This window comes from Galeopterus variegatus, unplaced genomic scaffold, assembly GCF_000696425.1.
Source record: "Galeopterus variegatus unplaced genomic scaffold, G_variegatus-3.0.2 Scaffold209, whole genome shotgun sequence".
Classification (NCBI taxonomy): domain Eukaryota; kingdom Metazoa; phylum Chordata; class Mammalia; order Dermoptera; family Cynocephalidae; genus Galeopterus; species Galeopterus variegatus.
This window is the reverse complement of record NW_007726320.1, coordinates 714,015-730,569: the sequence shown is the minus strand read 5'-3', so window position 1 is coordinate 730,569 and position 16,555 is coordinate 714,015. Positions and strand designations below refer to the sequence as shown.

The window sequence follows — 16,555 nt, the reverse complement described above, 5'->3', positions numbered from 1 at the left end:
GGGTTCTAGTCCGGGATGGTGGGGGGAGGGGCGCTACGATCTATTTCTCAGGGAGTCGGGCCCTGGGTCTCGCCGGAGCCGCGAGCCCAGCGGTCCTCCACGCGCCAGGGGTCGCTGTGGTGCCTCGCGGCTGCGCCGGGTCGCTCTCGCGTGGCCGCCCTGCCTCGGGCCCCCGGGCTGAGTGGGCGGGCACGACTGCGCCCAGGTCGCGAGGCGCCCTTCGACCAGCAGCGCCCGGGGCGGGCGGGTATAAATGGAGCGGTGGCTCCCCCAGCCGCCTCTCTCCGCCCCGGGTCGCCGCCGCCTGCGCCGCTGTCGGGCTCAGCGGCCTGAAGAAAAAAAGTGAAAAAGATAAAAAAAACCAGAAAACGCTTCAAAATCTAAAAAAAAAAGGAAAAGAAAAAGCGAATCCTCCTCGGAGAGCCCGCGGGGAAGTCACTTGGGCGCGCTTCCGGCCTGCCCCGCGCCGCCGCCGCGGGGGGTCCCTCTTCCTTGGCCGTTGTAATCTTAAACCGCCGGGAGCTCGAGGCCTGTATTTATAGACAAACGCGTGTCCCGAAGGCCGCCGTGGGCAGCATCTGGTTGCCTCTTAAAAGAATTTTTACCCTTCGGAAGGGGATTCCCGTTTGGGTTTTTGTTTTGTTTTGTTTGAAATTCGGACCTTCAAACCAGGACAGCAGAAAATTAGCCAACTCCCAGGGAGGGCCATATTGTTTTTGAGAGCCTTTGTCTGAGGCTTTGCAGTCCCGGGCGAGCTGTCCCTGAAGTCCGTTCCCGTCCGTCTCCGCGCCTAACCTGCTCAGCTGCTCCCAGCTTCGCTCTGTGCCACCTGTGAGCCGCGGCGCCGAGGGGAGCCCCTTTTGTCCTGCGGTGGGCCCTACACGAAGTCCTGGCGGGGCTCGGCGTGGTGGGGGGTGGGGAGATGAACGCTGCCGCCAGCAGCTACCCCATGGCCTCCCTGTACGTGGGTGACCTGCACTCGGACGTCACCGAGGCCATGCTGTATGAAAAGTTCAGTCCTGCGGGGCCTGTGCTGTCCATCCGGGTCTGCCGCGATATGATCACCCGCCGTTCCCTGGGTTATGCCTACGTCAACTTCCAGCAGCCGGCTGACGGTGAGTAGAAGCTATGCCTACACGTTCGTGGGCTCCCAGGGGATCCTAGGAGTCATCTGGGCAGGGCCCTACTGCCAAGGTGGGGGGGGCATCACGACAGCATGTTGCTACAGAAGCCATAGTGGGGAGCAGGGGTTGAGAACACGGAGGCTGGCATCAGATGACCCGAGTTTCAATCTTGCTTCTACCACTTGCTAACTGGGTGACCTTGGGCCTGTTCGGTGGCGGGGGTGGGGGGGAGGGGGGGTTTGGAACCCAAGGCGACAGTAAAATAGGATCACAGTGAAGTCACTGTCTCCTTATTGTGTGTGGTCCTGCTCTACTGGGGCTGGGTAGTTAAGAGACCCTTGTGTGGTCAGTGGCCATGGACTTGTGCCCCTCACAGGCCTGCCAAAAGGCAGGATAATTGAAACAATTCCCTGCAAAAGTTTTACATTGCAAAGCTGCTGCCTCCCCCGCTTCCCCAACTTTATCCTGACCAAGATGCCTGTTTGATTTTGTGTTGATAAGGGATTAGGTAGGTAGGTAGGTAGGTTGGTTTCGGGTATGTAGGAAGCAGGTGTAACAATTCTGTGCATTAATCTAGCAGGGACTTGCGTTAGTGCCCCCCAGAGCTGCGTGTGCCAGGCCAGCTCCCTGGTCTGTGTGTTTACCACTGGGTGGAGGGTGTTCTTTTCTCTGGACAAAGCCCTGGGCTGTGGAGAATGGTATGGTATCCAGGTACTTTGGGGAAGTGTCACAAAATCCACTGGGCTGATGGCAGTTATCACCTCACCTGTGGACAGTGCTTTACACTTGTCAAAACCCTTTTACTTCATCCCATCTGAGTGAAATAGCACTCCTGAGAAGGAAAAGGAACTGCGAAGGTTGGAGGCCACATTGGGACTCACAGTGCAGCACTTTGCCACCACAGACTGTGACCTTAGCATGGAGCAGTGGAGAAGTATGCTGCAGGCGTGGCAGGAGTGAGGCCAGAAGAAACCTAATCAGGGACTGCACGTGACTTCAGATTAAAAGGGAACAACTGCAGAGACAATTACTGGGAGAAAAAGCCATTCTGTGGCCAAGGATCTCCAGGTCCCTATTTTTGTCCCCATTTTGTTCACTGTCCATGAGGCTCAGAGAATGTTACTTGCCCAGGTTTCAGCTGAGATCAAAGAACTGGACTTGTTGAGAGAGACTAGGTATTGCTACTATCAATCCAGTGTGCCCTGACCTGAGTTTTGTATCTGGCCATGGGAACACAAAGATAGCTGAATGTTGTCCTTGTAGGGGGGAATAGTGGGTACATTAGCCATTGCCTGCCTTCTTGACTCTTATGAACAAAAGTCATGTCACTTAGAGATAGCAGAAGCCATTGGTCAGTGTGTCTGCCAACACATACCTCTGCAGAACTTCTCCCTGCTATAAATAAGTACAGCCAGATTTGTCAGACTAAGCTACTTGCCTTGTGCGGTGCTGTCTGAAATAGACGACCTGGGTTGAAATGGGCTCCTTTACTGCTAATTAATGAAAGTTTGGGATCCCAGGCTGCATATCTCAGATAGCCATCACAGGCAAACTCCTCTGTGCCTGGACTTTTCTTGACTTGGATCTGTCCTGTTATCTCCCCTTTCCCCAACCTCCCCCCCCCCCATACAAACAAGCCCACCTTCTGAGGAAGATGGTAAAAGCTTGTTGGAAATAATGAGTGAAAAGAAATTCCCTTGTCTGATTGGACAGTTGAACTTGTGAAGGGACAGAACTGGGGACATTTGTCCTCCTTTTAAGTGAGATGTTGCCTGAGGCAAGGAACAGGCTCCCTGCTCTGACCCTATCTGAATCTCCTCATGGAGGAGGTTTTGGGTGATGTCATTACATCAGTGAAGTCATTGCTATGAAATAATAGTGTAAGGAAAAGTTGAAGTTCCTGGCTGGAAGGTGATGGTATAGTTTCGCTTCTGGTCCTTTCAATGGTCTCTGTGGTGTACACATAGACTTGGTTGGGAATGAAGGCAGCAAGCATCCCAAGGCACTGGATGGAGAACTTGGTTGGGCACCAAGGTAGTTGGAAGTCCTAGAATTTCATAGAACTCAGATTAAGGCTTCAAAAGACCTGGAAACCACTAGTTCCAGGGCCTATCTGCATTGTTTGCTTGGACAGAAAGGTATGGCAGTTTCATCCTTGTCCTGACAGTGTAGAAGACATTTCCATGTGTGACCAGTAGTATCTTTTTTGATGATGGAGGCTTTTTTTTTGTCTGAATAATTTCTGTTCTTAGAAATTGAAAATATAAGAAACTGAGCTGAATTCAGGAATAGCACTTTTTTCCAAATTAGTTGCTCATAGGTTTTGTCATTTGTCTCTTTATAGATGGATTACATACTAAATGACAGCTACTTCATAACTTGATGCAATAGCTCACTGAAAAAATCAGAAAATCGGGTATTAGTTTTGTAATCACTAGCTAGCTGCACAATTTAGCCACCCTGAACGTAAGTTTGTTCATTTTATAGAATGGATAATTTCAGCTGTTTTACCTGAGTCAGGGTGGGTGGGTGGTAGGCTGCAAAGTCTTTTATAAATGGTAAAGCTTAGTCAAATGTGAGGTATTATTATTGGATCTTGGTACCCTTAAGACCATGTAGATTGTCTTTACCACAACTCCTTTACCCTACAAGATACAGACCCAGAAGAGTTCAGACTTCTGTCATGGAGTAGAGCAATTAGCTTAGAACTTCTTGTATACTTGGTAACAATGCAGCCTAGAGGAATCTGATGCCCTTTGATTTTAATGGAGTTGCCTATTATTAGTGATTACCTTGAAAAGTCCTGGAGTAATCTGTTCTTGGTATGGTGGCAGTCACCTGTGAGTTCAGTTCTTGATTGAAATGTATTTCTCTTAACAGCTGAGCGGGCCTTGGACACCATGAACTTTGATGTGATTAAGGGAAAGCCAATCCGTATCATGTGGTCTCAGAGGGATCCCTCTTTGAGAAAATCTGGTGTGGGAAATGTCTTCATCAAGAACCTGGACAAATCTATAGATAACAAGGCACTTTATGATACTTTTTCTGCTTTTGGAAACATTCTGTCCTGCAAGGTAAACATTGATTAAATGATTTCAGCAGAACCATTATTGAATCTTGAAAATAAGATAAATACCAAATGGGGAATTGCCTTGGAACTTGGCAACAGGGTATGGTAATTTTCAAAATGCTGGAAATGGAATCCTAAAAGTTCCTTGAGGTAAATTTGGGGCTACAACCTTAGCATAACCAGCAGGAGTTTTGATATCTTTGTTTATTCTTTCAATCTGAAATATCCTTCCTGTTTTCTAGCTTTAGAAGGCCTCAAAGGTTTTTCTTTTGTGTGGGGGAGAGGAGAGGACCGGAGAAGTGCCTCTGGTCTCCAGGAAGCTTTGCTTAATCATGTTAGAAGTATAAATTCACCCTCTTCCTTCTCTGTTTATGTGGAGCACTTTGTAAAACTTACATGTGGTTGTTTACATATCCGACACCGTACTAGACTGAAATTCTATTGTGGCTTTGAAAAATGGTTTGTCTTTCTGCAGCACTGTGGTTTGCACACAGATCTCTTAAATGTTTTTAATAAAAGTAAATAAGAAAACATTATTTGGAATAGAAGCAGCCTAATAGTGGCTACCATTTGTAAATGGAACATTTATTGGGTGCCTGGTATTTTGCTAAGTGTTAGAAAAATCATACCTGGTACAGCTGGATGTCTCTGGACCGTGCCTCTCTGGCACAGGACACCCTGAGGTTCTCACATCTCTGGAGCTGGCCCGTGGTGCTAAAGTGGTCCACCTTGTCTTTGACAGGTGGTGTGTGATGAGAACGGCTCTAAGGGTTATGCCTTTGTCCACTTCGAGACCCAAGAGGCTGCCGACAAGGCCATCGAGAAGATGAATGGCATGCTCCTCAATGACCGCAAAGTGTGAGTGTCCCAGTCTGGAGCAACAACCATCGCATGAGCCAGCCATGGCCCCACCTCGGTATTAACTGGCACACAAGGCAGCTACTGGTTCTCTCGGCCCAAGTGTGGCCTGCTCCTACCTCTCCACTCCAGGGCTGGTGAGTCTCCTTGCCTGAGCTGTGGCAGCCCTTTTGACTCGCCAAGTTGGGCTTCCTGCCCAAGCCATGGCCTGCCTGCTGCCTCTCCTTTAAAGGCATCCGTCCATGGGTTTTGTGAGCATCGGCAACTGGGGCTGGCTGGAAGGCAACACTAAGCCCACACTCTGAGCGGGGGTCTTGGCCAGCAGCAGAGTGGAGAGGGCCCTGGACTGACCACCAGGAGCTGTATACTAGCTACGTAACCTTGGCCTTCCTGTGACTCAGGTCTGTCCATGGGTCTCTCGATAGTAGTTGATTCCAAATTGTCCCTCCAAGTTCTCCATTTTCTGACTTATGACTCATTGACCTAATGCAAGGCTGGTTTCACAGTAATACTTAATTTGGTTACAATGAAAAATCCCATCGCTCTGCAGAGACACTTCATAACAGACCTTGTTGCTTTGGTGTGGTTGTTACTGTAGAATGGAGAGAAGGAAACTTAGCAAAGCCATGTGGGGAGGAAATGGGACAGTAGGTCTTGCTTTTATAAGCAAAAATCATTTCTGTCCTTTGTGCTGTTGGACAGACCAGGGGTTGGGTTGTGTTTATAATGTCTACATGCCCAGTGCATAATTGTTCTACAGGTATCACTAGGAAGAAATATAAGAATTTTCAGTATGTGGATACATTTTCTTATTAAGTATAACAACACTAAAATGAATAAAGGAAAAAATCAAAGGGTACCTCTTCACTCCAACAGTCTCACTCTTCCTAGGATTAACCACTGTTAACAGTTTGGTTTGTATCCTTCCAGAACTTTTCTATGCATTTACGTAGATGCACAGAAATGAACGTTTTAAAAACGTGGTCATCATGTTTCTTCATGAAGGCAGTATGATGTGGTAGGAGTAGCCCTGGTCTGAGCCAGGAGCCCAGGGGCTGGTCCTCCTCGCAGGATAGTCCTGCCTCTTTCTCTTCCTGCTGGGGCCTTGGGGTGTCTCTGAGCTTACTCTCTTGGTGGTGGATGGGGACCTCATGTGTTTTAACCTCTCCTGTCAACCTTTAACCTGCATTCCTTTGGGCCCCTGGAAATCATGTTTTGTTCCTCTGGGTGATTGTTGTTTTTCATGGTTTCTTTTTAGGTTTGTTGGCAGATTCAAGTCTCGCAAAGAGCGGGAAGCTGAGCTTGGAGCCAAAGCCAAGGAATTCACCAATGTTTATATCAAAAACTTTGGGGAAGAGGTGGATGATGACAGTCTGAAAGAACTATTCAGCCAGTTTGGTAAGATGAGGGCCCTTTGCCCCACATGGCCCCTTTCACAGTCCACCAGACCTAGAATTCATCTGTTTTCACTTAAGAGATGAAGGTACTCAGACCCAGAAATAAATCACCTTGCATGACAAAGGTCACCAAGTAGATAGAGATAGACTCCAGGCCTCAGCTCTTGGGTTCATCCTCCTTCCTTCCATCCCTGAGGCCATCTCAGCTGCTTGGTCAGAATTAGAACACCAGGCACGATGCATCTTTCTGTCTTAGGAGTCCTGGCTTCAGCCAGAGATTTGCTCCAAGTGGGTTCCTATAGAGAAGCCTTCTCTCCTTGAGCTGTGGTAGAGATGATGTTGCTAATAGCTCTGTCCTTTGGTAATAGGTAAAACCCTAAGTGTCAAGGTGATGAGAGATCCCAGTGGGAAATCCAAAGGCTTTGGCTTTGTGAGTTACGAAAAACACGAGGATGCTAATAAGGTGAGAGTACCACGATGGTCGGGAAAAATGTATAGGAGGGCAGGGCCTTGCTAGCACACAGTAGAGCAGAGCTGGGATGGTCTGACTAGTAGTGGATGTTCAGTTACTGTACTCTGGAATCATCTTCCTGAGGGGTTCCACATGTTAACGTGTCATTCAACTATTCACAAAGCACTTGGCATATAACCTGTGACCTCAGCTGTCAGCTGTTGAAAGAATAGGACAGGTGTTTGTTCCCATTCATAGGTGAGGGAACTTAAAGTCCAAAGAGTTGCTGATTTGGTAACAGCACAGCAGCTGCTTGTGGGCAAGGAATTGTGCTAGGCCCTCAACATATATCCACTTAAATACCCACAAAAAGACATGAGAAATTTAGACAGCCAAATTATCAATGTAGGCTATATCACCATGCTTCATTTATACAACCAAACTTTTTTTTTTCCATATGTTTGTAACAATAACTCACTTGAAATATTAACCACACTTTACAGAAGAGGAAGTTTGGATTTGTTTAGCAGACTTCAGAGATGGGATGAAATTTGTTTTTAGCCCTATAGAAAAGATTTCTTTCTCAGAATACCATATGTTTGTAACAATAACTCACTTGAAATATTAACCACACTTTACAGAAGAGGAAGTTTGGATTTGTTTAGCGGACTTCAGAGATGGGATGAAATTTGTTTTTAGCCCTATAGAAAAGATTTCTTTCTCAGAATATGTGGTGGGTTTACAGATATTTAGAATAAGGCCCCTGTCTCTGCAACTTGATTTGAAAGATTTATATTTCCTCTCTAGGCCGTGGAAGAGATGAATGGAAAAGAAATCAGTGGGAAAGTCATATTTGTAGGCCGTGCACAGAAGAAAGTGGAACGTCAGGCTGAGTTAAAACGGAAATTTGAACAGCTAAAACAGGAGAGAATTAGTCGATATCAGGTGAGGTGGTCTTGTGCCAGCCTACCAACAAGGGATTTACTATGAAATATTTGCAAAGCCCCCTTATGTTCAGCAGGCTTTCTTTTTAGGGACTTGGAGTCTGGTCTTGCTCTCATTTCTCCCAAGAAGATCAGGTTTAAAAGGATATATACCTACCAAATATGGCAGCGATTATAGAATTGGGACAGAAGAGATCAACCTGTTCATTTAGGAGCTCTCAATTCCGGAAGCCTCAGCCTATTGTTCCTAGCTGTATATGTTCCCCTTACTTAAATAATACTCCTTTGTTTGGAATGGTGGCAAGAAGAACCCGTCTTGGGGGTGAATAGTCAGCCAGTGCAGCTGTAGGGAAAAATAATATTGCGAATGCATTGATGGTCCTATCAGAGTCTTAGGGCAATAGTTTCTCAATTTTGGGCTTGAGATGATTAGAGTCATCTGCAGAGGTTGTTAAAACAGATAGCTAGGCCCCAGCCCCAGAGATTCTGATATATTGTTTGGGGTCTGGCCCGAGAATTTTCATTTCTAATGAGTTCTCAAAGATGCTGGTGCTGTTGGTCTAGGGACTGCACTTTGGGAACTTCTGTCTCGGGGAATATGTATGGTATAGAAGTGCAATTAACAGTGATCCTTCTCCTTCAGGGGGTGAATCTCTATATTAAGAACTTGGATGACACCATTGATGATGAGAAATTGAGGAAAGAGTTTTCTCCTTTTGGATCAATCACCAGTGCTAAGGTATTTTGATACTGAGATTTTGGGATTGAAAAAAGTAATATTCTATTACAGGTTTATTGATATTCATTTCATTGAAGGAATAGGATCTATAAATTGTGTTTATTTCTGAGAGTAGCCTACTACATTAGTAAATTTCTTCTTGACTTCAATTACCCATCTGAGTACATGCCCTGGGGAATGACATTTCATTAGGTTAACATTGCACAGTCTCCCAAGCACTGGAATATGGACAGGAACCTGACTCAGTCCTTTCCTTCCAGCCCTCCAGAGCACCTGAATCTTTCCCATTCCTTGCTGCCTCATGCTGGTGTGGGGACAGATGGTGCTACAGTATGAGCAGAGGAAATCCAGACAGGTTGTTTTCCAATTGTCTTGGAATCTGTCTCTACAACTCTGCCACATTTTCTCCTTGAGAATGAAGGGATTTTGAAGATTTTGGAGCTGGTGTTGGAAACTTCTGATCTTATAGAGGAGGAAAAGGGAGTAGAATATCTGTTTTTCCGTGTTTTGCAGTGTGTATCATTTGCTTGATTTTCTTTGATAATCTTATCAGCTGAGGTAGCAGGGTGAGTAAGTATGAATCTCATTTTAAAGATAAGGAATTTGAGTCCTTGAGCAAGAGAATGCTAGCTATATGGGGATGATTTACTGCATGTCCTTGGCACTTTGGAAATGTGATGGAGACTGATGACGCCTGAAAGTTTTGGGTCATAGCCTGTTGTAGGCACTGGTCCTATGAAGTAGATACCACAAAGTTCTTTAGGTAATGAAATAGGAGGCTTGGTGGTCCTGCCCCAACCCTTAGCATAAGTTGCTTCTTCTTGGTAGTGTGGTGCAAAGGATCGTTTTCAGTTGTAGTAGGGAGTTGACCAGAGACCATTTCTCTTTGTTTGCCCAGTTCCTTTTTTCCTTGCTCTTGCCCCTTGACCTGATACCCATCAGTGCAAGGAATGTTCTTACCTGCACAGTAGTCAGGGTGGCACTTGTAAGAAGAAAGCGAAAGAATCATGTCTTGATGTTTCACAGGCACCATTTTCAAGATCATGGTGTGGCATTATTTTCACACACCTCACTGGCCTAGCTCTTTGGTAGAGAGTTGTTTGGTTGGCATCGATCTCTCCAGGCCATTAACTAAGACAGAAAATGGGGCCAAGTACACGTGGTCATATTGCTATACGTCCTTGGAGGAGATACACCAGGGAAAGCAATAAATACTTTTCAGGTGGGGAGAGAAGTTATTAGTGAATGACTGTGTGGAGAAAGACTACCTGAACCAGTAGACATGTGGCTTTGTACCCGTCTGCCGTGGAGTGTATCATGAAAATTGAAGTTGAGGGCAAGTAAAACTAGAATCTAGGCTACCTGGCTCCCAGCTAGCCATCTGTGTTATTTCCATGGAATTAATGGTGGCAGTCATTGGTGACCTAAGGGTTTAATAACTCCTGAACACATGTGGTATTTCAAAAGCATTGTCCTAGCCTTTCTAAGAGCTCATTAAAGTTTTGTCCACCAAAAGTCGTTTTGCAAATGAGTTCTGCAAATAAATTGCTCAATACCACTGTCAAGATCTCTTGTGGGTACCCAGGGAATAGCTAGCCTTCTAAGTATCAGAAAACATCTTTGAGTTTCTGGTTTTTCAATTAGTCCTATCATAGTGTTTGGGAACTCTAGCATCTCCTGGGGACTTAAAAAAGAAAATGCCTAGATACCTTAGAGGTTGATGGATACATCCTGGGTCAGGACCTAGACTTGGTAACTCGTCAGCAAAACCCAGGTTTTCTGGTTCTTCTGAAAAGCTGCCACCCATTACCCTCCCCAACACGGACACCTTTTTCTTAAATAGCTGGTCTCATTTTGTAGGTAATGCTGGAAGATGGAAGAAGCAAAGGGTTTGGCTTCGTCTGCTTCTCATCTCCTGAAGAGGCAACCAAAGCGGTCACTGAGATGAATGGACGCATTGTGGGCTCCAAGCCACTGTATGTTGCCCTGGCCCAGAGGAAGGAAGAGAGAAAGGCTCACCTGACCAACCAGTATATGCAGCGGGTGGCCGGAATGAGAGCACTCCCTGCCAATGCCATCTTAAATCAGTTCCAGCCTGCAGCTGGTGGCTACTTTGTGCCAGCAGTTCCTCAGGTGGGTCTGTCAGCTGTATGATCATGGCTCTTTGGAACCTGCCTGCTAACAGCTGCTTCTGTAGTCTGCAGTGGTTGGGGAGAGCGATTTTTGGATATTGGAGTTCTAGAATGTTAGAGACTCTTCAAGTAAAAGTGAGGAAGGACTTACCCTTGGTCATACACACACATAGTGGCAGAGGTACAGTAAAATAGTCCCCATTAACTGACCCCCAGCTTTTGAGTAGAGAGCCTTTATTCCAAATAATCAGCCCAGGGCCTTGCAGTGAGATGAGATGAGATGCTTCTAGTGTGGGTTCAGGTCCTTAAACTAAGAGGGTTGGGTGTTCTTTCTTACAGGCTCAGGGAAGACCTCCGTATTACACACCTAGCCAGTTAGCGCAGATGAGGCCTAATCCACGCTGGCAGCAAGGTGGGAGACCTCAAGGTAGGTGGTGGAGGACAATGATTTGATCACCCAAGGTATCCCTAGCCTGGTCTCCTCTGCCTTTCTTGCTTGCCCCCCTAAGGCCAGCTTAGGTTCTGGTCCACATTGCTTATCAGTGATGTACAATTTTTGACTTTTCACCAGGCTTCCAAGGGATGCCAAGTGCTATACGCCAGTCTGGGCCTCGTCCAACTCTTCGCCATCTGGCTCCAACTGGTAATGCTCCGGCCTCTCGTGGCCTCCCTACTACCACTCAGAGAGTCGGTGAGCAAACAGGCCTTTAGAAGCGTGGCCCGGGGAGGAGGGAGTCAAGATGACTAGCTCTGCCCTAGGTGGGTCAGTTTGTTGGGCTCAAGTTCTTTGAGTCCTAATTCTGTAATCTTAGCTGTGTGCTCAGGTAGGCACTTCAGGAACAGGGTAACAAAAGGAGTTCTGGTTGTGTTGGTTACTTTTAACATTCTTTGCTCATCGGTAATTCATGTGAAAAAGGTTAATTGTAGAAGTTTGTTAGCTGGATGACTACAGAGGCAGCCTGTTCTTTTGGATGAGGGAAGCAGGGTACAAGAAAACTTTTTTGCAGAATATCTGTATACCAGGATGTGGAAAGAGTTGTATGTTATCCTTTGGTTCATCCTCAAAAGTAGCAGTAGTGACCCCACATGTGATGTGTTGTGTGAACATACTTTGGAGTTTCTCCTTCCGTGGGACGTGGCCAGTTGGACATCTGCTGCCAACACTGATGTGCATTTGCTGGTCTGTTGTAGGGTCTGAGTGCCCGGACCGCTTGGCTATGGACTTTGGTGGGGCTGGTGCCGCCCAGCAAGGGCTGACTGACAGCTGCCAGTCTGGAGGTGGTATTGGATGCACACAGAAGGGGGAAAGATGGGATTTGACGGGTCTTTGCCCAGACTGATGGGCTTTAAACTCTTTGTTCTTTCCCTAAGGCGTTCCCACCGCTGTGCAGAGCTTAGCACCTCGTGCTGCTGCTGTTGCTGCTACTGCTCCTCGGGCTGTTGCACCATATAAATATGCCTCCAGTGTTCGCAGTCCCCATCCTGCGATACAGCCTCTGCAGGTGAGGTCCCCCAAACAGAATGCTAACAGGATTTCCCCCATTTCCACTTGGTTTAAAAGATGCTTTGCTTTGATTCCTTCAATGGGTATTAAATGTTTGCTCTGTATGAGAGTGCTGTGTTATGTGTGGTGATTCAGACACTGTCCCTGCCCTTCAGGGGCTTACTAGTGGGAGAGAAGGGGCTTGAAAGTGTTCTTCCTAATAAGAGTTCACCCAGAAATGCTGCAAAGGAGGCAGCCAGTGCTTCCTGCTCTCCTTTGACAAACATACATGTGCTCCCTGAGTTCTTTGAGTCTCCAGGTCACTTTCACATCTAGTGGCCTATTTAATCCTTGAATACTCTGCAAGATGATCAGTATATTAAAGCAGGAAATACCTTCAACTCACAGATGAAAAGTTCAGTTTCAGAGATGTTAAGGGAGGACCCAGAGCTTTGATTTTCTAAGCTGTAACTTGCTATCTATAAAGCTGTGACCCTAAAGGCAAACCAAGGCTCAGCCGGTTGGTTTCAGAGCTCAGTAGCAATTTGCTGTGGAGGTGCCACACTCAGCCTTCAGGTCCATAAGCTGCTTAGGAGATAGATAACTCGTTAACCATCCTCCTGCCCCATGCTCTCTGAGTTGGGGTTTTTCCAGAACTGGATGCTGTCTAAAGTATCTTTTGCCTATGAGGTCTTACTTGTAGGTAACTGAAAGTAAGTGACTGGTACTGGCATTGCATGTTAATGGTCTTCAAGCATTTGATATAATAAAAACATTTGGCACAATACAGGTGACGTGAGATGTAATTGTGAATGTTTTGATATTCACATCCTTTGACCCAATCTGTACTGGAATTCACTTAAAGGAAAACTAATTTTCCGGATTATGCTACACATACAAATGTTGACTAACCTTATTTGTAACAAGGCTTTGAATTCTTGGGTAAGCTTGGGTGAATGAAATGAAATGTCAGAAAATTCTTGCTTTGCATTGTAAGTTTGTTATACGCATTTCATTTTTCTTCCTAGTAGCATGCCATTTTTATTGTAATTGGTTGTGTTTTTATGTCCGTAGCACTCTTACTTCACCCCTCAACCCCCCAAGGACCAAAATTAGTTCTTTACAGCAAGGACAACTGCCTCGATCTCTTTCACATAGTTAGATGTTCAGATGTTGAATGGTCAGGCTCTCAACCACCACCCCATCAAGTGTCCTTCTCTCTGTTAACCTGCTGCCTCTTCTGGTTCCCAGGCACCCCAGCCTGCAGTCCACGTGCAGGGGCAGGAGCCCCTGACTGCTTCCATGCTGGCCGCAGCACCCCCCCAGGAACAGAAGCAGATGCTGGGTGAGTGGTCCACATGCTTGAAGAAGAAGGAGCTAGAACCTGGTGCTGACCCGGACACCACTGTTAATTCTTTACTGGGATTGCATTTGTTTTTTATTAACTATCCTCCCCATAGGAGAACGTTTGTTCCCACTCATCCAAACAATGCATTCAAACCTGGCTGGAAAGATTACAGGAATGCTGCTGGAGATTGACAACTCTGAACTGCTGCACATGCTGGAGTCTCCTGAGTCTCTCCGCTCCAAGGTGAGGTGGTTCTCAGACCCTGTGGCTTTCGCTCAACCGAGGAGGATGGAGGGGGCAACCTTGGCCACCCAGATGCAGCAGAGAGAAGGGTCTGCTTCCCCCATGACCCTCTCCTCATGCCTTACCTGTGATTAGGGGCAGCTGCTGTGTGGGTATTTAAGAAAGCTGTTGGCACCAGAAGTCCAGGGATCATCTCTACAGCTGATCCTGGTCTGCCACTGGCCTGGGTACCAGGGAGAGATGGGTGGCTCTCCTTAGGCTCACTGACCACTGGAGATTTCTCACAGGTGGATGAAGCTGTGGCAGTTCTACAGGCTCATCATGCCAAGAAAGAAGCTGCCCAGAAGGTGGGCGCTGTTGCTGCTGCTACCTCTTAGACAAGGGAAAACCGTATGTTTGCTATTTTAATTTTCTGCAATGTTTTTGATTCGTGAATATCTTCCTAAAAGAGTATGGGCAGTGTATAGAGCTATGTTTCTGCCATTTAACCTGACAACTTGGGCAGGCTGTTACTGCACCTTTTTCTGTCATTGGGATGAGTTAATATGGAGAAGAGAGAGTACAGGTTGGAGTTAAAAGGAACAGTTTCCTCCATAAAGAGCATCTGGTCAAGAATCGCCTGGTTGGTCTGAAATAGTGACAGGTACACAAGGAGTTCTCATAATCCCAAAGCCTCATTTTTATGAGCCTTTCTATTATCTTCTTTGTTTGGCCTGAAGTTGGTGAGGTTGTATGTACATCCACTGCTTTAGGTCCCAGAATACAACAGAGAGAGGCCTTGGCGTTGAGGATCATGATCTAGTGGGAGAGACGGACACATACCTGACCACAGTTACAGTTCTTATGATGAGGGCTATGAACTCCATCTTGGGGGAGTGAAGTTTAACTAGGACTTCTGACAAGGACTGGTTGTGGTTGCCTCCGGATAGAGAAAGGAGGAAGTGTTAAATGAACAGAGGCAAGGAAAAGGAGTATGTGGTAAGGGTCAGAGCTCGTATGTTGGTAGGCTGACTTGGCAAAGCCATAGCCCTCTTGGCAGGGGCCTGAGGAGCCTAGTGGTACAGAGGCAAGGAAAAGGAGTATGTGGTAAGGGTCAGAGCTCGTACGTTGGTAGGCTGACTTGGCAAAGCCATAGCCCTCTTGGCAGGGGCCTGAGGAGCCTAGTGGTTAGAGGACAGGGATGCTGCTAAACATTGTACAGTGCACAAGACAACCCCAACAGCTATACAGCCCCAAATGTCAGTAGTGCTGAGGTTGAGAAACCCTGTTCTAGAATACCTTTCTTTATCAGCCAGATTTCAGTAAATCTCTGGAATTATTTGATTATACATTTATTTGTGTTGGTGCTTTTCTTTTCAGGATTCAAAAGCCAAATAACCCCTCATGGAATTCAGCTCAAGGTTTGAAGACTTCCTAGCTTGTCCTATGGACCTCAACACCAAGAAACACAAATTGCAAATTTAATAGGTCATTTTGTATCAAAAGGTCAATTATGAAGAGCCTAGAATTTTTCAATTATACGAATATATCCTCTGGGTTCTGCAATGGCCCAGACAGTGTTAACATTTTTTTTTTCTATTGTGGGTTTTGATTTTTCCCCCCAGAAATTGGTTTTATTTGTTGTATTCAAGTCTTAAGTTTCTCAATAAAGAAAAAACATCTCCATAAAACTGCCTCTGTCTTACCCATGTTACTGACCACAGTTTTATAAATTCCACTTTTCACTGGAAATTTTAGGATGTGAATAGGTTCATGAACTTCTTTCTGTATAGCTTATCCTTTCCTGACTTAAATTAACAGGATTACCAAAGTATACAGAACTGTTTAATATGATCCTGTCCCGTCGATTCTGCTATAGTAGTGTCTTTATATTGGCACCACGTAACTGACAGGGAACAGAGGTCTGGTGTGGTCAGAGCAGACCTTGGGTCTGGCTTAGGAAAATCTGGCGTACATAGTGGAGTTGACACATACTCCAAGGACACAGGGTGAGATCTGCAGAACCTGGCTGATGTGCTGCCCCCCTTCCCTTCTTGGGCTGTGTTGGTTGGGTGTTTGTCATGTTCCCTCTTACCTCCTACAGTCATTTTATCCTGCATGCAGGTCAGCAGATCCAATTACCCAGATTCTGCAACCAAGTTTTCTCTGGCAGTGGGAAAATGTTAAGGATATTTGTGGCAGTAGCGAACAGGCGCTAAAGTCCTCAGTGTTTTGTGATTCCTTTAATTCTCAAAGTGATAGCAACCTGGCCAAGGTCCACCAGTCAGCAGTGCATACCTTTGCAGCCTACTTGCCCTCCCTGTCCTCCAGCCAGGCTTCCTCTCCCTTGAGCTTGCCAGGCTGTCACTTTCCTTAAGATTGTTCTTCTCCCTTGGCAGGCTCCTTTTCCTTAAGATCTGGTCTCACGTTAAATGAGACGTAAAGGCCCAATCTAAAGCAGATGCCCCTGTTTCCTGAAGGCCCCATCTTTTGTTAGTGAGGTTACTCATTTGTATTTTCAGTTAGCATCTTACTGCCCCGCCCAAGCTCCGTAGTACCCGGATGGTGCTGGTGGCCTGCATGAGTCAGGCAGAACAAGGGGCGGGGTGAGGCGGGACCTGGCGCAGGCTTCCGGCGGAAGAGCCAGGGAGCAAGATGGCTGCCGCCAAAGGGGAGCTCTGTGTGGGTGACCCAGAGTCGGGGCGAGGCGAGGTCTTTGAGGTGGGTCTCGGATTGAGTCCGGGATGAGCGCAGAGTGGTCTGGACACAGACCCGTGGCCCCGGGTA

The 16,555-nt window shown here is 46.5% G+C and overlaps 1 protein-coding gene across 6 annotated transcripts; it reads left to right on the top strand.

Moving 5' to 3' along the window:
* The first annotated feature begins 536 nt into the window (after window positions 1–536).
* On the top strand, window positions 537–15,459 carry PABPC4 (poly(A) binding protein, cytoplasmic 4 (inducible form)). Of its 6 annotated transcripts, none has more exons than XM_008565857.1 (16): window positions 537–1,115; window positions 4,005–4,198; window positions 4,937–5,052; window positions 6,311–6,450; window positions 6,818–6,912; window positions 7,708–7,845; window positions 8,488–8,583; window positions 10,444–10,716; window positions 11,055–11,142; window positions 11,287–11,406; window positions 11,907–11,993; window positions 12,087–12,217; window positions 13,450–13,543; window positions 13,659–13,789; window positions 14,077–14,136; window positions 15,149–15,459. In XM_008565857.1, the coding sequence occupies exons 1-16, from the start codon at window positions 923–925 to the stop codon at window positions 15,164–15,166; spliced, it is 1,974 nt and encodes a 657-aa protein (XP_008564079.1). In that variant the 5' UTR covers window positions 537–922; the 3' UTR covers window positions 15,167–15,459. The 6 variants fall into 6 exon arrangements, with proteins under 6 accessions (XP_008564079.1, XP_008564083.1, XP_008564080.1 ...); XM_008565858.1 differs by having other exon boundaries at window positions 538–1,115; window positions 11,287–11,358; window positions 14,077–14,179; XM_008565856.1 differs by having other exon boundaries at window positions 538–1,115; window positions 14,077–14,179.
* The last annotated feature ends 1,096 nt before the right edge of the window (window positions 15,460–16,555 follow it).